The 23,262-nt window shown below is 36.7% G+C and overlaps 1 protein-coding gene across 2 annotated transcripts in view; it reads right to left on the reverse strand.

The window, feature by feature from the left end:
* Positions 1-23,262, reverse strand: part of RIMS4 (regulating synaptic membrane exocytosis 4) — a 318,791-nt gene that overhangs the window by 150,146 nt on the left and 145,383 nt on the right. The window contains exon 2 of one of the 2 annotated variants that reach the window (XM_053693445.1): positions 20,161-20,299. In XM_053693445.1, coding sequence (XP_053549420.1) covers positions 20,161-20,299 — 139 coding nt within the window. The remainder of the gene's footprint in view (positions 1-20,160; positions 20,300-23,262) is intronic. The other variant, XM_053693454.1, reaches the window with a different exon arrangement.

Raw genomic sequence — 23,262 nt, forward strand, 5'->3', positions numbered from 1 at the left:
TTGCTTAAAATGTTATGCTCTATCTTAATCATGAAATACAAAAATTGGGTTCAGTGTCCCTTTAAATGAGTTTCCTGCCTCTGCTAGTGGGCTAAACATTTCATGGACGTAGCTGAAATTTCTCCCCCCGGTCTGGCATAATTATCGAAACATTTACCCCCTGCAGATCTGGCTGTTTTTCTTGCAAACTAAACGTTGTTGAGATTGTGTGAAAATGCGCAAAGCACTTCTTACCCTAATAGAAAAACACATGTGAAAATAGAGGTGATTGTAAGGTACTATACGCTGAAAGCGGTGTCATTTGATCAGTATTAGCTGCAGGATTTAATTTTTAAAGACCACCCCTGCTCTTTTCAGCAAGCTTCATTATAGTATTTGGGGGACAGTCTCCTTTTTCTAGATTGCTCCACAATGAGGGCTGCCCCTGCGAGTGTTGACGTGGTTTTTCACTTCTTGCCCCCAAAGTTTTGATCATCTGGTCCTGTGTAGAAAACAATAATTTAAAGGCAGTTGGTATTTTTTTTAAAAAAATCCCCTTTATAATGGGGTCATATGTATTTATTTTTTTAAAGGGACAGTAAAGCCTTCTTGCTTTTGTTTAAAGATTGTGAGCGTCACACACCTTAGAGAGGCTGTAAAGCATTTTATTTAACTAAACGAATTAAAATTGTTTCAAATTGCCTAAACCAGCTAAAATTACACAGTGATTGCTTAGAGCAGTGGACAAAGTCATTTAAAGGCCCACTGTAAGTAAATATTTTCTATGCCTGTTACTAACTAACTACCCCAAATACGCTTTTTATCAATAGCATTTCATTAACATATCTCTACCGTAAATCAGAAATCTTGTCTGCAAATTTAATTGTTTTCCAAACCCACTCCGTCGGTATCCTTTGCTCTGTACCAATCCGTTTACAATACCTAGGTTTCAAAATGGCGCTTTAAACACAAAGTTATTGGTTTAAGTATTTTGAACACGCAGTGCTGAAAATAGTGGGTAGGATAACGTGACATCATCGGCGAATAAAAGATTTAACTTTTAGAACGTTATGAAACTTCGTTTTGGAGAAAATATAGGTCAGTGGGTTTTAATTAATGTTTATTAACTTTAATATGTTAGTTGTTTAGCTTAAAAATTATAACAGAAAGTAATCCTTTAAAGCTAGGTTTACTTGGCTGCAAACAGATAACATAAGACAAGAGATGAAAATCACTTAGCTAAAGGTAATACAAAGCACATAAGATAAACAGACTCATAAGAATCTCAAGTATTGTTGCAAATCTATACTATAATCGCATTTGTAACGCGTCTGTCGGTGTCGCCAATTGCGCACGCATCCTCAAAGGAATGTTGAGGCAGCCAAAAGAATGTTGACTGCGCACGCAGGTAAAAGAATCCATCTGGATGCAGCGAAGCTACATTCTTTCACCACCCTGCAATTTTTGGAATCCACCTGGATGCAGCATAGGCAAACGAAGCAGAAAAAAATAAACCTAACCACCAGCACAAAGTATTAACAATAAAAAAAAACTAATCGCCCGCACAAAGTATTAAAAATAAAAACTAACCACCAACACAAAGTATTAACAAAAAAAAACCTAACTGCCCGCACAAAGTTTTAACAATATAAACCTAACCCCTAAACCGCCAACCCCCCACATCGCAATAAACCTATTTAACCGATTATCCCCTTAACCGCCACACCCCACATCGCAATAAAACTAATTAACCTATTAACCTCTAAACCACCAATCCCCCACATCGCAATAAACCTAATTAACCTATTAACTCCTAAACCGCCAAACCCCCACAACGCAAATAACTAATTTAATTACTAATCCCCCTAACCTAGCACCCCCTAAATTAACCCCAATTACATAAACTAAGTTAAAATTAAAATAAAAAATCCTAACATGAATTTAAAAATAAAACCTAACATTAAATTACAAAAAAAATTCTAAAATTACAAAAAATGTAAAACGTCTACCAAAAATAAAAAAAATTAAACCTAATCCCTATAAAAATAACCCCCCCCCAAAATAAAAACACCCCCTAATCTAAACTAAACTACCAATAGCACTTAAAAGGGCCTTTTATAGGGCATTTCCCTAAGTTAAACAGCTTTACATTAAATTTACAATAAAGTTATATTTAAAAATACTAAGCCCCCCTAAAAAAACCTAACACTAAAAAAATTTAAACTACTCATTGCATTCATAAGGGCATTCAGCTCTTTCACAAGCCCATTAAATCCCTAATCTAAAAAAAAAAAAAAAAGTCTAACCCCCAAATAGTTACTCATGGTTCCTGAAGTCCGGTGGAGAAGGTCTTCTTCCAGGCGGTGAAGTCCTCTTGGAGGCGGCGATATCTTCTTCTATCTTCATCCAGGACCAAGCCGGCCCGGAGCGGAGGTGAACGCGGAACAGAAGAATGGCGACCAAGCATGGAGATCCTCTTCCTACTATCGTCGCCGCACACTTAAGATAGAATGCAAGGTACCCGTTTAAAAATGGGGTACCTTGCATTCCTATTGGCTAAAATGTTGAAGTCAGCCAATAGGATGAGAGCTACTGAAATCTTATTGGCTGATTTGAACAGCCAATAGGATTCCAGTAGCTCTAATCCTATTGGCTGATTTCAAAATTTCATTTAATTTTCAGTGTACGACGGAGATCGGATGAAGGGGAGCCTCCATGTCGCTTTGGACCGCCGCTGCTGAAGACTGCCAATGAGAACTGCCATTTTTTTATTTTAGGGGGGTTAGTTGGGTGGGGGGTTTTACTGTTAGGGGGTACTTTGTAATTTTTACATGTAAAAGAGCTGATTTCTCTAGGGCAATGCCCTACAAAAAAGTTTTTATTTTGGGGGGGGATTTTTTATTTTTATAGGGGTATTAGTTTAGGTTTACATTTTTTATTTTGGGTAGCTTTTTTAATTTTTTCTGTAATTTTACATTTTTTATTATGTGTAATATTAGCTTTGGGCTTTGTAGTTTTTTAAACATAGACTGCCCTCTGGGCAGGCTTATCGCCTAGTCATTAATAAATTTAAAGTTTTAAGTGCTTTAGTATATATCTGCCATGATGCTCTGCATTACAAAACATCTGTATACACAATAAATTATGCATGTATACATAGTATATAGCAGCAGTTAATCCAGGGGCGCAACTACCATTGGTGCAGCAGGTGCAGTTGCCCCAGTGCCCAAATTTTGGGGGGCCCATAGCAGCCAGTATATACCTAGACATGTGTAGAGTTTGTACAATCCTAATGCAGGGGAACCTTTTATTAGTGCAAGTTGAAGGTCTATATATTTATCTATCTATTATCAAAATCATTATACAAAGCACCATGTATATTACTATTGCTTATTCATGGGTAACCTTTGTGAGGGCCCAAAAACATTTGCACCAGGGCCATCTGCTGCGTAGGTATGCTACTGAGTTAAGCTATGCATTGCAAGACATTGGTATTCACAGTAAATGCTTTATGTATGAACAGTATATATCAGCAATTAAGTAATGCATTGCAAAATGTGTCCATACAATAATTGCTTTTATATATATATATATATATATATATATATATAAACGTTTATTTTCTGAAGTGGGTACCTCCTGGTGGGTCAGGAGAGGTTTGAATAGAGGTTTGGGATAGCACTTAAGGAAGTGTTATTGGGCAAGCATTGTGGGTTTAAAAGAGGTTAATGTTAATTTGATACAGTTGTTATTTATTGTTGTAGCTAATAAAATAGCTGCAGCCTTTATAACCCAAGTTAATTGTGTGGTTGTCCATTATTTATCTCAAAGGTTAAGGGTGGAAGGTATTGCCTATTTATGGGGTCATGTGGTTGCACAAGGCTGAGCGCAAAATAACACACCATGCATTATCAGCTGTACTTGACTTCTAATCTGCAGTATACATCAGTAAATATTGTATGCACTTAAATGCTGATATATACTGTTCATATATAAAGCATTTACTGTGTATGAAAACCTCTTGCAGTGTATGGCTTAGTATTATTTACTGTCTGTGTTGCTATTTTGCAATTAATCACTTCACATATATATATATATATATATATATATATATATATATATGTATATACTGTATATATATACACAGTGGATATAAAAAGTCTACACACCCCTGTTAAAATGTCAGGTTTCTCCTGTGATGTAAAAAATGAGACAAAGATAAATCATTTCAGAACTTTGTCCACCTTTAATGTAACCTATAAACTGTACAACTCAATTGAAAAACAAACTGAAATCTTTTAGGTTGAGGGAAGAAAATATAAAAATAAAATAATATGGTTGCATAAGTGTGCAAAACTAATACTTTGTTGAAGCACCTTTTGATTTTATTACAGCACTCAGTCTTTTTGGGTATGAGTCTATCAGCATGGCACATTTTGACTTGGCAAGATTTTCCCACTCTTCTTTGCAAAAACACTTCAAATCTGTCAGATTGCGAGGGCATCTCCTGTGCACAGCCCTCTTCAGATCACCCCACAGATTTTCAATCAGATTCAGGTCTGGGCTCTGGCTGGGCCATTCCAAAACTTTAATCTTCTTCTGGTGAAGCCATTCCTTTGTTGATTTGGATGTATGCTTTGGGTTGTTGTCATGCTGAAAGATAAAGTTCCTCTTCATGTTCAGCTTTCTAGCAGAAGCCTGAAGGTTTTGTGCCAATATTGACTGCTATTTGGAACTGTTCATAATTCCCTCTAGCTTAACTAAGGCCCCAATTCCAGCTGAAGAAAAACAGATCCAAAGCATGATGCTGCCACCACCATGCTTCACTGTGGGTATGGTGTTCTTTTGGAATTATGGTCAAAAAGTTCAACCTTGGTTTCATCAGACCATAACACCTTTTCCCACATGCTTTTGGGAGACTTCAGATGTGTTTTTGCAAAATGTAGCCTGGCTTGGATGTTTTTCTTCATAAGAAAAGGCTTTCGTCTTTCCAGTCTACCCCATAGCCCAGACATATGAAGAATACGGGAGATTGTTGTCACATGTGCCACACAGCCAATACTTGCCAGATATTCCTGCAGCTCCTTTAATGTTGCTGTAGGCCTCTTGGTAGCCTCCCAGACCAGTTTTCTTCTTGTCTTTTCATCAATTTTGGAGGGACGTCCCGTTCTTGGTAATGTCACTGTTGTGCCATATTTTCTCCACTTGATGATGACTGTCTTCACTGTGTTCCATGGTATATCTAATGCCTTGGAAATTCTTTTGTACCCTTCTCCTGACTGATACCTTTTAACAATGAGATCCCTCTGATGCTTTGGAAGCTCTCTGTGGACCATGGCTTTTGCTGTGGGATGTGACTAAGAAAATTTCAGGAAAGACAAACTAGAGCAGCTGAACTTTATTTGGGGTTAATCAGAGGCACTTTAAATGATGGCAGGTGTATGGCAGTGTGATTGCTTAATTCTCAGCACAGCTACATCCCCAGTTATAAGAGGGTGTGCACACTTATGCAACCACATTATTTTAGGGTTTTTTTGTTTTCTTCCCTCCACCTAAAAGATTTCAGTTTGTTTTTCAATTGAGTTGTACAGTTTATAGGTCACATATAAAGGTGGAAAAAGTTCTGAAATAATTTATCTTTGTCTCATTTTTTACATCAGAGAAACCTGACATTTTAACAGGGGTGTGTATACTTTTTATATCCACTGTATATTTAAAACATAAAATTACCAATCTTATTGGTGTCAGTAAGCACTTAACTGAGATGGAATGCCTATTTTGAAATCTTTCTATGCAACTACTCTGAACTGCACCTTAATAATAATAACTGCAGCCGTTTAATCAACCTAAACTGCAGCATGCTGAGACTTATTGTTCCTATTTGTGAAACCTAGGCATCAATCACAATCCTTTAGAAATATATATCAAATAATGTATCTACAAAAAAAAAAAAACCATAGACATTAATGGTGTTTTTCTTTAGAAAAACAATATAGACATTTTCTAAACAATTGTGATCCACCCCCTAGTTGGATGCTACTGTGAGAAACCACCTATCACAGCTAAATTAAATCAAGTGTGATTGGCAATTGTCTGGGCAGTATGGTGGTAGAATATAAGCACAGAGGTTGTGCAATGTAATGTGCCAGAAATTCCCCCTTAGGCAAACGTGCCACAGTTTCACCACTCCTGAATTAGATGGTCATACTTGACTAGCTATAATACAATCTATAGTATAATATACTGTATTATCAGTAAGCTTTAGGTGGGATGGTATTGACGACATCTTTGAGATGTGGTTGGGCAACGTTGGAACCCTGGAAAACTTTGTGGATGAGTTAAATTTGACTACTAACTTTATCAAGTTCAAACTGATATGGAGTGAAATAAGTCTTGATTTTTTGGATGTGACAGTGAGAAAGAAGGGATCAGGATTTAGTACTTATATTTTCTGGGAAAATGGACCGCAATAGCCTCCTGCACTATACCAGTTCACATCACCCCTGTAGTGGGGAAACAGGAAGGCGCCAATAGGGTGATAACGTATAGACCCAGACAGGTGAGTATAAGGAGAGAAAAGGTACTCACAAGCAGGGCGGCACTTGAACGTGCCTAACCAAGCGGGCCGGGACCACAGCGTCGCCCGGGAGACTCACAACGGCAACAACACCAATCCTCGAGCCGGACCAAGTTCCGTGTGGCCAATCAGGAACGCTGGATGATGACACACCTCCCTCTTCGTATGCCGATACTGAACACAGGCATAGAGGGTAGGAGACAGGAACAAACTGTGTAAGGCTCTCCCGAATACCGAGAGCTTGATTCACACAAGCCAACAAGCTTAGCGTGAAATTTCCTTTCCTCTATCTATATGAGGTGACCTTTTGTCAGACGCAGCTTATTGTACTCCTGTATTCAGAAGTTCATCTCTGCAGAAGAAAGGTGACTTTGCAGACAGGGTGTCTGCTATAAAGACATGAGACTTATGTCTGCAAAGTCACCTTTCTTCTGCAGAGATGAGCTTCTGAATACAGGAGTACAATAAGCTGCGTCTGACAAAAGGTCACCTCATATAGATAGAGGAAAGGAAATTTCACGCTAAGCTTGTTGGCTTGTGTGAATCAAGCTCTCGGTATTCGGGAGAGCCTTACACAGTTTGTTCCTGTCTCCTACCCTCTATGCCTGTGTTCAGTATCGGCATACGAAGAGGGAGGTGTGTCATCATCCAGCGTTCCTGATTGGCCACACGGAACTTGGTCCGGCTCGAGGATTGGTGTTGTTGCCGTTGTGAGTCTCCCGGGCGACGCTGTGGTCCCGGCCCGCTTGGTTAGGCACGTTCAAGTGCCGCCCTGCTTGTGAGTACCTTTTCTCTCCTTATACTCACCTGTCTGGGTCTATACGTTATCACCCTATTGGCGCCTTCCTGTTTCCCCACTACAGATTTCCTAACCGTCTACGCACGCTACAGAAGAGCAGCCTTATATCGGATTGTTTGCTACATTCGTCACCATAGGCGCACCTCCATCAAGGACTTATTTTGTTTTTGATATCTGTTTCACATCACCCCTCCCTTATTAAGTCTTTACCCTGTAGCCAACTTTTGAGGGTGAAAAGAATTGTCTCTGACAATGAGGTAGTCCCAAAGAGACTAAAGGAAATGGGTGACAAATTTTTAGATGGGATATCCCAGTACACTTATTGACGAAATTGTCACAGAAGTGGATGCCATCCCCAGGGAAAACTTAAAGAACCTAAGACTCATAAAATTAAACCTAAAAGATTCGTCTTTCTCTTAGAGTTTTCCAACCAGAGTAAAAATGTATTAAAAGCTATACACAAACACTGGCATCTTGTTAGTGACTGTATTACAGAGGTTGAGGAATTTAATAGTTACCCTATGCCTGTTTATAGGAGAAGTTGTAATTTGAGAGACAGTCTAATTAGAACTGACATAGGTTCTAGTAAATCTTTGAAACAAACATTCATTGCCAAGAAAAACTTAGGTTGTTTTCCCTGTTTGGGATGTGTGAACTGTGGTTCGGTTATTAAGGGTCCCTACTTTACACATCCTCTCACTGATCACAAGTTTTTCCACAACGGACATTATACTTGTAACTCTTCTTATGTTATTTATTTGATAAAATGCTCATGTGGGAGTGGCTACGTTGGGCAGACCACAAGACGGGCAGAGATCGGATGAATGAACACAAGAGTAATATCCACTGTGGAATATTAACTGCACCAGTAGCCGCACATTTTATACATGAGGGTCACCAGATAAATCAACTACGCTTTCAAGTGATTGAGAAGGTTGACACACCTAGGTGAGGAAATAGGCAAACATTGTTGAAACAACGTGAGATCATTTGGATATTCAAATTAAATACTATGGAACCCAATAAGTTAAATAAAGATATTAACTGGTCGGTATTCTACTGAATATGCTATAAATGGTTTAATTACGTATGAATATGATTTCTGACCGATAACATGTTTGGTAAAATTGCTTTGCTGTATTTACATTTATTTCATAATACTGTATAGTATTGTTTTTAACATATTAGTTAGATTGTATATGTATTTACATAGTGTGTTTTTTTTTGACTGTAACATATTTTTTATATATACTTCACTGCCCTCTAGTGGTTGAATATGTGTATCCAGGTGATGTTTACCTATAGTGATAAAGGGGGGGGGGGGTATTAGACCTAAATAAGTAATTACATCATTATTTGAAATGACTATAAAGGAAGGCAGGGCAGTGTTAGTAGGTGTCACATGATTAAGGGGATTGTCCCGAAACGTTGTGTGCTGTAACCTTGATCCCCACGTCTACTTAATAAAGGGACTATAACAAGCCATAAGGAACTTTTTTGTTGCTTTTTGATTGTTACTGTGAGCTGGGCAGTAGCTCATATTAGTTCCTGGCTATTTTTGGAGAGTGCTAGATTGACATTTGTTAATTTGGATGGTATTTGCTCCCATCCATTACTGTAGCACCACTAAACAGCTGCACTCAGAGGTAGAGCCAATTCTATCTGTCTGATCAGTAAAGCAGGAATATTAAAATAGGTACTCTGTAGTGTGTATTTCGGGATATAGTTTTTTTTTTTTTTAATTTTGTGTTATATTATACTGTATGTAAATTAAAGGGATACTAACCACACATTTTTTTTCATGATTCAGATAAATCAAGATAGAATGAGAACAAAGAAAAATTGATAATATGAGTAAATTAGAAAGGTGCTTAAAATCTCATGCTCTATCTGAATCATGAAATTTTATAATTGGGTTTAGTGTCTCTTTAAGTAACAATGGTAAGGCCTGCAACATGGTAAGGCCGGTGAGGTAGCTCAGATGGTAAATTCCCTGACTACAAAAAAGCCTGTTTAAAAGATCCAAGGTCACAGGTTCAAATCCAGAAGGGCCGACTCAGCCCTTCATTCTTCTGAGGTCGATAAAATGAGTACCATTAAATTGGGTAATAATAACAGCTATTACTATTCAGCTGCCGATTTGGTTAATTCCAAGAGCGAGCGCTGAAAAAGCACTTTGAGTACTGGGAGAAAGGCGCTATATAAATACTAGTTATTATAACATATCTAATATAAAAGTAGTATTTTTCAAATACAAAAACAGAATTTGGTCTGCAGGATTTTTAGAAGCTGCAAAGCGTTGTGACCCCTTGCTTGATTTTAGTTGTATGCTTAAATGTACATGAAACCCAAAAAATGTATTTCATAATTTAGATAGAAAATACAATTTTAAACAACTTTGCAATTTACTTCAATTATTTAATTTGCTTCCTTCTCTTGTTATCCTTTGTTGAAAGGTTTATCTAGGTAAGCTCGGGAGCAGCAAAGAACATAGGTTCTAGCTGCTGATTGGTGTCTGCATATATATACAGATTGTCATTGGTGTATCCATGTGTTCAGTTACAAACCAGTAGTGCATTGCTGCTCCTTCAACAAATGATACCAAAAGAATTAAACAAATTATATAATAGAAGTAAATTAGAAAGTTGTTTAAAATGGTATTTTCTATCTGAATCAAGAAAGAACATTTTGGGGTTTTATGTCCCTTTAACCACTTTGCTAGACTTAAAAATATGGTTTGTAAGGGATACACTGGTGTTAAAATAAAATGTTCTCTTGAATTACAGCATTTTATTTTTATATTAGAATATCCCTATAGCAAAGTCACTTTCAAGCAATCAAAAGTGTGTTAATATTTTACTAATTACACATTTGATTTTATTGAAATCAAGCTATATCTCTGAATTATCTGGTTGCACTTATAATAAAACATTCTAGAGAATACTGCAAAATAAAAATACCTGCGATGGAGGTTTTGTCTTTAGTTAAATAAATGATGTCAGAATAAATCATGGAAATGGAGATCCATAGGCAACATCAATATATCTAGAAGGAACATTAAGTTTCAATGGAGCATTATTGATTTAGTTCCAATTCTATTAAGATACATGCACCTTTGTAATGACTGCACTTACAGCGCGCTGCAAAGCTTGTCCATCAACTCAGCAGCAGCTGTCAGCGTGAAGTCTGATTCAGTTGTCAGTTTAAGGTTAACTAATGATCATGTAGTTAAAGCATAAAACATTTATAATTTATACTGTTGCTATGGTAGTTTCAAAGTGATGCTAGCAATGATGACAAAATTATGTAATTCATAAAAATGTTGCTACCACTTACTTGAGCCATATTATTTGCTCTTTAAGTCCAGCCATAACAAACACACAGAAAATAAGTTACCCAACTATGGGCCAGATTACAAGTGGAGCGCTAATTAACGCTTCCAGTCGAGCGTTAATTGTGCTAGAAGTAAGCTTTTTGCATGCGTCATCTTGTACTCGTATTGTGAGTGGAAAGTAAACTGTTGAGCGCAAAAAAGCCGAACTTAGAATATTGAGTGCACGTTCATATATTCTCCCATAGAAGTCAATGGAGAAAAAAAGTGGAAAAAAAAACAAACACCCCACTCTCGCACAAACCCAATCACATATTCTCATGTGCGCTAACCCAACATGAAAATATGAATATTTGACATTCCAAAGTTATTCACATACAAGAATATGTTCTATTTATTCATAAATAAATATTTCTACATATATCTGATGTTTTTTGGTACAATATATATCTATACCTATATATAAGTACATAAAAGACAGCACTCACTGGGCTTGAAAAAAGGTGCAGCAAGTGCCTTTTATTCAGTGACATTTTGAGGAATACACCCCTTCATTAGACCAACATGCATACAGTGAAAAGGAAACATTTATACTCTATTATATTTGCACAGGGGGAGGGTCTAATAGAGTATAAATGTTTACTTATTCTATTCAGCACCCTGGCATACCTATATATATACATGATTATGTATAGGTATAGATATATACCGATATATACAGGAATAATGGGACATATTTACAGTAAATACATAGTATAACACTATATTAAATATGAATATTACATAAATATACGTTAACATGTTTTCACCTACTTAACTGTAAAGGACTCCAATGTACTTACATATATGTCTATATATGTATACATATGTATTTATGTGTTTATATGTGTATATATGTCTGCAAATACATATAAACACATACACTGTGTACAGAATTATTAGGCAAATGAGTATTTTGACCACATCATCCTCTTTATGCATGTTGTCTTACTCCAAGCTGTATAGGCTCGAAAGCCTACTACCAATTAAGCATATTAGGTGATGTGCATCTCTGTAATGAGAAGGGGTGTGGTCTAATGACATCAACACCCTATATCAGGTGTGCATAATTATTAGGCAACTTCCTTTCCTTTGGTAAAATGGGTCAAAAGAAGGACTTGACAGGCTCAGAAAAGTCAAAAATAGTGAGATATCTTGCAGAGGGATGCAGCACTCTTAAAATTGCAAAGCTTCTGAAGCGTGATCATCGAACAATCAAGCGTTTCATTCAAAATAGTCAACAGGGTCGCAAGAAGCGTGTGGAAAAACCAAGGCGCAAAATAACTGCCCATGAACTGAGAAAAGTCAAGCGTGCAGCTGCCAAGATGCCACTTGCCACCAGTTTGGCCATATTTCAGAGCTGCAACATCACTGGAGTGCCCAAAAGCACAAGGTGTGCAATAATCAGAGACATGGCCAAGGTAAGAAAGGCTGAAAGACGACCACCACTGAACAAGACACACAAGCTGAAACGTCAAGACTGGGCCAAGAAATATCTCACGACTGATTTTTCTAAGGTTTTATGGACTGATGAAATGAGAGTGAGTCTTGATGGGCCAGATGGATGGGCCCGTGGCTGGATTGGTAAAGGGCAGAGAGCTCCAGTCCGACTCAGACGCCAGCAAGGTGGAGGTGGAGTACTGGTTTGGGCTGGTATCAGCAAAGATGAGCTTGTGGGGCCTTTTCGGGTTGAGGATGGAGTCAAGCTCAACTCCCAGTCCTACTGCCAGTTTCTGGAAGACACCTTCTTCAAGCAGTGGTACAGGAAGAAGTCTGCATCCTTCAAGAAAAACATGATTTTCATGCAGGACAATGCTCCATCACACGCGTCCAAGTACTCCACAGCGTGGCTGGCAAGAAAGGGTATAAAAGAAGAAAATCTAATGACATGGCCTCCTTGTTCACCTGATCTGAACCCCATTGAGAACCTGTGGTCCATCATCAAATGTGAGATTTACACGGAGGGAAAACAGTACACCTCTCTGAACAGTGTCTGGGAGGCTGTGGTTGCTGCTGCACGCAATGTTGATGGTGAACAGATCAAAACACTGACAGAATCCATGGATGGCAGGCTTTTGAGTGTCCTTGCAAAGAAAGGTGGCTATATTGGTCACTGATTTGTTTTTGTTTTGTTTTTGAATGTCAGAAATGTATATTTGTGAATGTTGAGATGTTATATTGGTTTCACTGGTAAAAATAAATAATTGAAATGGGTATATATTTGTTTTTTGTTAAGTTGCCTAATAATTATGCACAGTAATAGTCACCTGCACACACAGATATCCCCCTAAAATAGCTATAATGGGTTCATTGAGAACATGGTTGTTGTTCAATAATAAAATTAATCCTCAAAAATACAACTTGCCTAATAATTCTGCACTCCCTGTATAAATACATATATAGACATTTATATATATATTTATATATATATATATATATATATATATATATATACATATATTAGTAATTATTAATATACATACATACAGTATATTAATAATGTTTATTAGATAGTGTTATTATGATGTGTTTTGTGCAACTTTTTAGTTTCACAAAACAGTTAACCAGAGCTCTGAAGTCACAGTAATCATTGTAGCCTAAATCAAGATTACGACTCGTAATACGAGCGGTAAGCCCAAGGAACACAAACCGCAGCAATAAACCCCTTTTCGCTTGCACGCAAATGTAACCTGGTCCTACATTCTTTAAGCGAGGGGGAAAAAACAGATAAGACTCTTCTTGATTAGCCATGAGACTCAGGATTTGGTCTGCTGACCAGAATGGAAATAGAATTATGTTTGAATAAAGCAAAAAAAAATTTTTTATGTTTTTCAAAATTTACAAGGCATCCTAGTGAATATACTTTAGATATTTATAAACTGACTTCTTATGCACCCACCTCATCTTTGTATAAAATAATGGTCAGTAATTACTCTTTAATTGCTTCACAGAGGATACTGGGAGTTCCACTTGCATACTATTCCTTAAAAATATAAAATTAAAAAATCCAGAATCTTTTGGGAGATTCTATCTGCAGAATATGTTATGTTACTGTTTTAAAGCAATGGCTCACAAGCTTATTTAAAACAACATATAACAACCAAAATATTCAGCACTTAGGCTAAAACAGATATCCAGGTGTGAAGGCTGTCAGGGTTTACACAAAAAAAAAACAGGTCATCACATAGAAAAATTGCGGCAGCATCAATTCATAAGAACAAATTATTTATTGAGCGATAAACAGTAGAAGACAACGTTTCAGACCCATGTCCTTAATCATGTAATGATTAATGACGTTGGCCTGAAACATTCAGCTAGATTACGAGTTTTGCATTATGAGTGAAAAGCATTGTTATGCTTCATAACGCTGCTTTTTGCCTAACGCCCAGGGGCGAAACTACAGGGGGTGCAGAGGTCGCAATTGCGACTGGGCCCCAAAGGGTGGGGTCCCAGCTTCAAAAAAAAAAAAAAAACCTGACCTGCCACTGCCTGCACTGATATCATGTGAGTGTGACATGATGCTTCACTAGTGTCTCTGAATACAGGGGTTAGTGTTTCTGTTTTACCCATTGGTGTTTATGTGTGTGTGTGTGAGGTATGTATGTATGTGACTATGTGTGTATTCATGCATGTATGTGTATGTTTGTGGAACTAGCAAATTACAGACCCTGTTACTACAGCATGGGGGGGGGCAGGGGGTAAACAGTGTCAGTCTATACAGTACCACTATATACAGTACAGGGGGGCTGGACCATGTCACAGACTACTGTGGTCACTGTATAAAGTACTGGGGCGGGTAGGGTCAGGCCAGCCATCTAACCAGCAGATTACAGACTGTGTCACTGACTCACTATATACAGTACTGGTGGGTTAAACAGTGTCACTATATACAGTAATAGGGGGTTAGACCATCTCACAGACTGTGGGCACAGGGTACCTCCTTTTGCAGACATGTAATCTGATTCACATTTTTTTCTGTGTTTTAATTATATATATATATAAAAAAAGATATATATCAAATTCAGGTTTTTTTTGGGGGGGGCTGGGGGGCCCTTCTTAGATTCTTGCACCTGGGCCCTGTGGTTTCTAGTTACGCCTCTGCTAACGCCGCTATTACAAGTCTTGTAGGTATAGGTGTACCGTACACCTTTTTGGCCGTCATGCAACGTCAGTACCGCACTTTAAAAAAAAGTCCTTTTTCAATGAGACTTCCATAGCGCCGGTATTACGAGTTTTGCCTGGGAGGCCAAAAAGTGAACGGTACAGCCTATAACCACAAGATTCGTACCGCCATCTAAAGTCAGTAGTTATGAGTTTTACGTTACAAAGCTATAGCATAAAACTCATAACTAAAGTGTTAAAAAGTACACTAAACACCCATAAACTATCTATTAACCCCTAAACCGAGGCCCTCCCTCATCGCAAACACTATAATAAAATTATTAACCCCTAATCTGCCGCTCTGGACATTGCCGCCACTTAAAACATTTATTAACCCCTATTCCGCTGCTCCCCAACATCGTCACCACTATAATAAACCTATTAACCCCTAAACCGCTGCACTCCTGCATCACAAGCACTATTTAAAGATTATTAACCCCTAATCTGCCGTCCGCCCACACCGCCACTATAATAAACCTATTAACTACTAAACAGCAAGCCCCCCACAACGAAATATAATACAATTTACTATTAACCCCTAAACCTCTGGCCTCCCATATCACTACATAAATATATTAACCCCTAAACCCTAACGTAACCCTAACTTAAATATAATTAAAATAAATCTAAATTAAACTTACAATTATTACCTACATAATTCCTATTTAAAACTAAATACTTACCAGTAAAAAAAAAACCTAAGCTAGCTACAAAATAACTAATAGTTACATTGTAGCTTAGTTTTTATTTTTATTTTACAGGTAAGTTTGTATTTATTTTAACTAGGTAGACTAGTTAGTAAATAGTTATTAACTATTTACTAACTACCTAGCTAAAATAAATACAAATTTACCTGTAAAATAAAACCAAACCTGCCTTACAATAAAACCTAACATTACAATAAAATAAAATATATTAAATTAATTAAGTACAATTCTCTAAATTACAAAAAAAAATAAACACTTATTACACAAAATAAAAAACAAAATTATCAAAAATAAAAATTAATTACACCTAATCTAAAAGTCCTATCAAAATAAAAAAGTCCACCCAAAATAAAATAAAAAACCCTAGCCTACACTAAACTGCCAATTGCCCTTAAAAGGGCCTTTGCGGGGCATTGCCCTAAAAAAATCAGCTCTTTTACCTGTAAAAAAAAATACAAACAACCCCCCAACAGTAAAACCCACCACCCGCACAACCAAACCGCCCCAAATAAAATTCTATCTGAATAAACCTAGGCTAAACATTACCCTGAAAAGGGCATTTGGATGGGCACTGCCCTTAAAAGGGCATTTAGCTCTTTTACATTGCCCAAAACCCTAATCTAAAACTAAAACCCACCCAATAAACCCTTAAAAAAAAACTAACACTAACCCCCAATGATCCACTTACAGTTTTCGAAGACCAGACATACATCCTCATCCAAGCGGCAGAAGTCTTCATCCAGACGGCATCTTCTATCTTCATCAATCCGGTGCGGAGCGGGTCCATCTTCAAGACATCCGGCGCGGAACATCCTCTGGAAAATGAAGTTTCCCTTTAAGTGATGTCATCCAAGATGGCGTCCCTTACATTCCGATTGGCTGATAGAATTCTATCAGCCAATAGTAATTAAAGGGGATTGCAACAGCCAATAGGATTTTTCCCCTTTAATTCCTATTGGCTGACAGAATTCTATCAGCCAATCGGAAAGTAAGGGACACCATCTTGGATGACGTCACTTAAAGGGAAACTTCATTTTCCAGCGGATTTCGTTAAGAAGAGGATGCTCCGCGCCAGATGTCTTGAAGAAGGACCCGCTCTGCGCCGGATGGATGAAGATAGAAGATGCCATCTGGATGAAGACTTCTGCCCGCTTGGATGAAGACTTCTGCCAGCTTCGAGGAGGACTTCTGTCCACTTGGATGAAGACTTCTGCCACCTCAATGAGGATAGATGTCCGGTCTTCGAGAACTAAGTGGATTGTCGGGGTTAGTGTTAGGTTTTTTTAAGGGTTTATTGGGTGGGTTTTATTTTTAGATTAGGGTTTTGGGCAATGTAAAAGAGCTAAATGCCCTTTAAGGGCAAGGCCCATCCAAATGCCCTTTTCAGGGCAATGTTTAGCTTAGGTTTATTTAGATAGGTTTTTATTTGAGGGGTTTGGTTGTGTGGGCGGTGGGTTTTACTGTTGGGGGGTTGTTTGTTGAATTTTTTTTACAGGTAAAAGAGCTGATTTCTTTGGGGCAATGCCCCACAAAAGGCCCTTTTTAGGGCCATTGGCAGTTTAGTGTAGGCTAGGTTTTTTTTTTAATTTTGGGTGGGCTTTTTTATTTTGATAGGGCTATTAGATTAGGTGTAATTCGTTTTTATTTTTGATAATTTTGTTTTTTATTTTGTGTAATTTAGTGGGGGGGGTTTTGTAATTTAGATAATTGTATTTAATTAATTTAATTTATTTTATTTTATTTTAAGGCAGGTTAAGTTTTATTTTACAGGCACATTTGTATTTATTTTAACTAGGTAGTTAGTAAATAGTTAATAACTATTTACTAACTAGTCTATCTAGTTAAAATAAATAAACATTTACCTGTAAAATAAAAATAAAACCTAAGATGGCTACAATGTAACTATTAGTTATATTGTAGTTAGCTTAGGCTTTATTTTATAGGTAAGTTTGTATTTAATAGTGAAAATACCCAATAGGTAGATACCGCAACTCTTTAAGAGTGATATTTCCCAAAAATCACACTATAAAATTCTACAATATACACAGGATAAGAGTGCGCTCAAAAAGAGCTCTACCAAATCTAATAACTGTTATTTTAGAAAGCACAAGGATGGTATACACCTATAATTAATAAAACTGATATAGAACTATCAATTAAGATATATATATTTGTTTATTTAGTAGTCAGTTATAAAACTTATACATTATATGCATTAAAAAATGATGATATAAGGTGCACCTTAGATTAAATACACAATATTCTATTAACAACAACAAAACTTAAAAAAGTGTTTAAAATATATATTCCAAATGTCCTTTCAAATATCAAAAGAAAGGTACTTGAGGTTATGAGCGTGTTAATAAGCTCTTTTCCAGACCTTGTAACAAATTTTTATCCTGCTCTGTAATAATGTATCCAGTCTTTGGATGTGTGTCAAACAAATATTGGTGATAAGCAGGAAGTTGGATTATGGTGTTTGTACGTTACTTTCCATAGATTATTTTATAAGCATTTTTTGGAATAATATCATCTTATCATAAACGATCAATGTTGCCCAGAATGTTATTCACTCACCAGAATACGAAAGTTGCAGACATACACTGCCTTTCTCTGACCCTTTTACCTTCAGTACTTATTTTTTCGGCGTGCAAATAGCCATTTGTTCGGGTTGTGACGTGTCTCCTACATGTGCTGCACTCCTCCGCCAATCACTGGGTCAGGTTGCCGGTGGTTTAGTTTTTCAAAAGCAGAGAGCTCCGTGAGTTATGTGCAAGGGCAATGCTTCAATCAATGCTAACAACTGCAATACTGTGGCACCACACTAGGAACAACAAACACCCCGAAAGTTTAGGCTGTGTCCCAGTACATGTCAATTGTCCCTTACGTGATTACTGCTCCAGTAATATTTTGCAAAGTCCAATCTTTACTTTAGGAGAAGTCCACATAAAGCTGGCTTGTATTTCGGTGCGGTATGGAACTCAATGCAACCATATCGCCCGCACAAGCCTGCTTTTTTAAAACATGTAATAGCAGCGCTATAGGGAGGTGGCACTCGTTAATCTCCCTATAGTGTTTAAAACTCGTAATCTGGCTGAATGTCTTTTTACTGTCTATATCTTAATAAATAATTTGTTCTTATGAATTGGCGGTGCTGCTGCAAATTTTCTATGATAAAACAACATATAGAGATAGATTACACATCTCTCACTAACCAATAAAAATATTAAATGCCTCTTGCTCAGTTTCCTAATTTTTGCACTATTTATCAAGGAAAAATCTATTAGAAAAGAATTGGCAAAATAGAAACAAATCACAAAATAAAAGCATAAACAACTAAAGGTCACAAATGTAAAGGACAAAGTCCCATGTGACAAACACTAAAGTTCAGGCCCTCGGCTTAAAATGCCAATGGGCTGCAATGCTAGTGGCATTTGAGAGCATATATATTTTTGTTTGTTATAAGACAATTTTTACATCCTTTATGAATCCCATTTATCAATTTTATTTATAATTAAAGGGACATTCTACTGTATACATTACATGCTCTAATTCATTAGAACAAGCACACATTTTGCATTGCAATTCTATGTGTTTAATCCCCACAATGAGGTTAAACACATGATTAAAGTCCAGTTTGGAGATGAACGCAAAGCAGCTGCAGAGCTGAATACACTGAAGATTGACAGGAACATGCGATTGCTGCTGCTGGTTGGCTCACCAGCTGTTTCCTGCTCAAAACCAGCAGTTTTCTGCATATATAGAGCAGCATTTTACCTATGTGTTTAACCTTTTCAAAGGCTAAACACAGAGTTATAGCTTCAACTGTGAAAAAGTTGCATTCTCTAAAAAAAAATTAATTATAATGTTTGCACTATATTGTCTTTTTAATATGGCTAAATGCTCCAATCAAAGCAAGATGTTTGTGTGGGTGGTTATAGATGGTCGACCTTCCTTGACTTATTTTAGGCATGCAGGTATAAGCAAACTATAGGGTGAGTTAAATCATACAGAAAAACACTGAACCAGAGACTTTGCAAGACATCTATCTATGCAGCTTCATAAATCACGTTTTTTTTAAGTATTTATTGTAACTTACAATGCAACGTGCTTTATACAGAGCAGAGTGAGTCACTATTGCTGCACGTGCACCCATACCAGGTAACACATGAACTCAGTGAATATGCTTATAAGATATAAGGCTTCCGAATGTCAGATGCTTATGTACAAATACTGAATGGTGGATTGTTTGGGGGGGGGGGGGGGGGGGAGGTGCACTTCTAGATCACATTAAGCTTTTCCTATTACAGTTTTCATAATGATATTGTTATACATATTCATGAGTTTATTGTTTGGATCACATGCGTTCTACACCTGTATTCACTCTGCTGCATGACAACTGGAACAATGAACAATTATAGCCGTACTCCAGTAGAGACGCTCATAAATTTACATAATCAACAGTTTTCACAAAAAGATGGTACAGAGGATATTTTAGGATTGATGCTCAATTTTAAACCTGAGTTTTTTTTTTTATTATTAAGGAATGACGCTGAGAATGACTTACTTTCCCTCAGATCCATAGCTATTCATACTGTCTTCTATAGATTCATGGCTTGCTTGACGTACAGTTCGACTTGGCATCTCAACCGCAAGTCCAGTCTCTGTACTGCGCTGGATAGCACCTTTAAGCTTGCGTCCCTCTTCTAAAAGAAAAAGAAACAATATATATTCATTATACAGTAATATATTCTGTGGGATAGAATTGAAAAACATATGCATTTTATTTATTTTGGATTTCCTTTTATATTATTTTATCCTATCATACAAACCAGTGTTTTCAAGGGAAATTAAACACTAAATAAATCATTGCTTACATAATGTATTCAGAACAAAGTATAGCCTAACATTTGTTATGTTCTCTTGATATCCTTTGTTGAAAGGGATACCTAAGTATATTTAGGAACTGCTGATGGGTGGCTGCATATGTATACTGCTTGTCAATGGCTTTCAGCTAACTCCCAGTAGTGCATGTCTGCTTCTTCAACAAAGGATACCAAATTAATTATACAAATTAGGTAACAGAAGTAAATTGGAAAGCTTTAACAAAAACTGTATGATCTATCTGAATTATGAAAGAATTTTTTGGGGGTTTCATCAAAATGCATTTAGATTAGAGGCGGCCTTCAAGGTCTAAGAAATTAGCATATGAACCTCCTAGGTTTAGCTTTCAACTAAGAATACCAAGAGAACAAAACAAAATTGGTGATAAAAGTAAATTGGAAAGTTGTTTAAAATTACATTCCCTATTTGAAACATGAAAGATTTTTTGGGACTTGACTTTCACTTTAAACCAACATGGAAGTCAATTGTGAATTGTTATGTTTCAGATAGAGTATTTACTTCTATTATCACACTTACTCCATTCTTTTGATATTATTTTCTGAAAATCATACGTTGTTTGGCTCAGGATAAGCAATTCACTGCTGTAAGCCTGCTGGTGATTGGTAGCTACATACATATGCCTCTTGTTATTGGCTCGCAAGATGTGTTCAGGTACCAGTTTTTGACAAGTATATGTGTTCCATTTAAATTATATACAATCATTTTTATTATTGTAAACTGACTCTATTTTTTATCTAGAAAAAGATCAGCCTGGCGCAGTAATGAATTCATAAATAACTGTATAATTAAATACATATTCAAGTGAAATGTGTACATGATAATCTATTTGCTAAACTTATAGTAAAAGTGTAATATAAATGTTTTATTAACACAATTTTCTACTTCAGTTTTACCTGTAAGCAAAGTTACCGTTTTTAAATAACTAAAATATACTGTATGTTGACAAGGACTTACATTTGAATATTACAGTTGTTATACTTTGTTATCCATTTTTCCTAAATAAATATAATCTCAAAAACAGTATTCCAGCCCTGGTGTAAATGAAATCAATATTAAACATTTCTAAGCTCCAAGTACAAATAATGTTGGCCATAGAGGAAATCACTAGTGTAAAAAAGTTTGTTCTAGTTCCTTGAGAAACATCAAATACATTCTACTTAAATAATCATAATACCCTTAAACAAAGTGTGATATAAAAATGATTACCCCTTTCTGTGTTTCCATTGACTTATTATACCAGTTGTAGAGTATAAAAAGGATGGAATATTACTCCTTTGTGTTTATTTTTATATATTAAATAGTTATTTTTGCTATTCTGAACCAATATTTCAGGGAGAACAGATGTAATTATATTATTGAGCTAAATAAATATAAGGTCTTAATTATCTCTTTCTGAGATAACAATTGAAAACGAACATGTTGCTACCTATCTCAGTCACCCACCACCATTGGAAGTGTAATTCTTTCTGCTGGATGATGTTTACAAATATTTTCAATACCCATTACTGCAGTAACAAAATTTACAGTATATAAATGTATATTTACAGCTATTTCAGGTGTCAAAATAAATGTAAATGAGCTATTTGCTAACAACGTAATTACACTCCAGAAGGAAAAATGGATCATTATTAACACATTAAAAGGAAGAAATGTTATTTGTCCCTTTAACTGATTTGCATTGTGCATGTTTGCACTACTCTTGAAGGCTATATTTTACACTGAAAAACGCCACCTAAAGAATCACGAATCTCACAACTTCAAAGTGCTCCAGCCGGATAAAAGCCAGTTCTGCAAAATAACTTAGCGGTGTGCTGGATGTTGTGACGTGGGTACTGAAGCAAGCGCCCCTGTGTTGGTGTAACTCTTTACAAAAGAACAATGGATCCCTGCACTGTGCTCAGTAATAGAGAAGCCACAGTATATTAAAAAAATGTATTTTACTGAATCTCGTTAAAAACACAAGTATCATTAGGAAATCTCCACATGTGCACATTGGATTAAGAACAGGAATCACCACCCAATGATCCCAGACGCATTTCATGCAAAACGTTTGTTTTTGTTCACTGTCCCCCTAAAGAATCACACAAGCTTAGAGCACTGGTCACTTGGTTTATAAATGTTTAAGACTAAGCAAAAATGAACAGAGACCTGCAAAATTTCCTCTTAAATGAAAGAGATGCAAGGTAACTTACCAGGGTGATTGACAGCCCCTGCTCACATGAGCAGGGGGCAGCGTTGCACAAACAGACACTTGTCCAATATTAAATACCTCAGCTTATTGCTGCTTGCTAGCTGCAATGCCAGGCAAACAGGTATGGAGTTGTAGTTTAGCTTCATACTTCATTAGAAGGAAGCTGGATTAATTTTTGCTCAAACTAGAGTTACCAGTGAGCAAAAAGATGCAATTTTATAACAAATCACAAGAGATTAAAAAAAAGTCTTCTTTAAATTTCTTGAATTTTAAAATGAAGGTCAATTTGGATGAATTAGTCCCCAGTTTTTAATAAAGCCACTGCAGCGCTTCCTCTGCCCATCGCAAGCCCTCTTTGCGGGTCCAAAATGACAAATCCGGCTTCCTCCAATCACAGTGTTGCATCAGGCCATGATCCCCTGGGATGAAAGCCGTGATTGGAAGAAGCCGGATTCGTCATTTCTGACATAAGAAGAGGCTTCCGACGGCCGGGGGAACCACTGGAGCGGCTTTCAGGATTAAAAGGTAAGTTTTTGAAGAAAAGGAGTGAAATGTCAATTTTGATGAATTAAA

This window comes from Bombina bombina, chromosome 1 (genome assembly GCF_027579735.1).
Source record: "Bombina bombina isolate aBomBom1 chromosome 1, aBomBom1.pri, whole genome shotgun sequence".
Classification (NCBI taxonomy): Eukaryota; Metazoa; Chordata; class Amphibia; order Anura; family Bombinatoridae; genus Bombina; species Bombina bombina.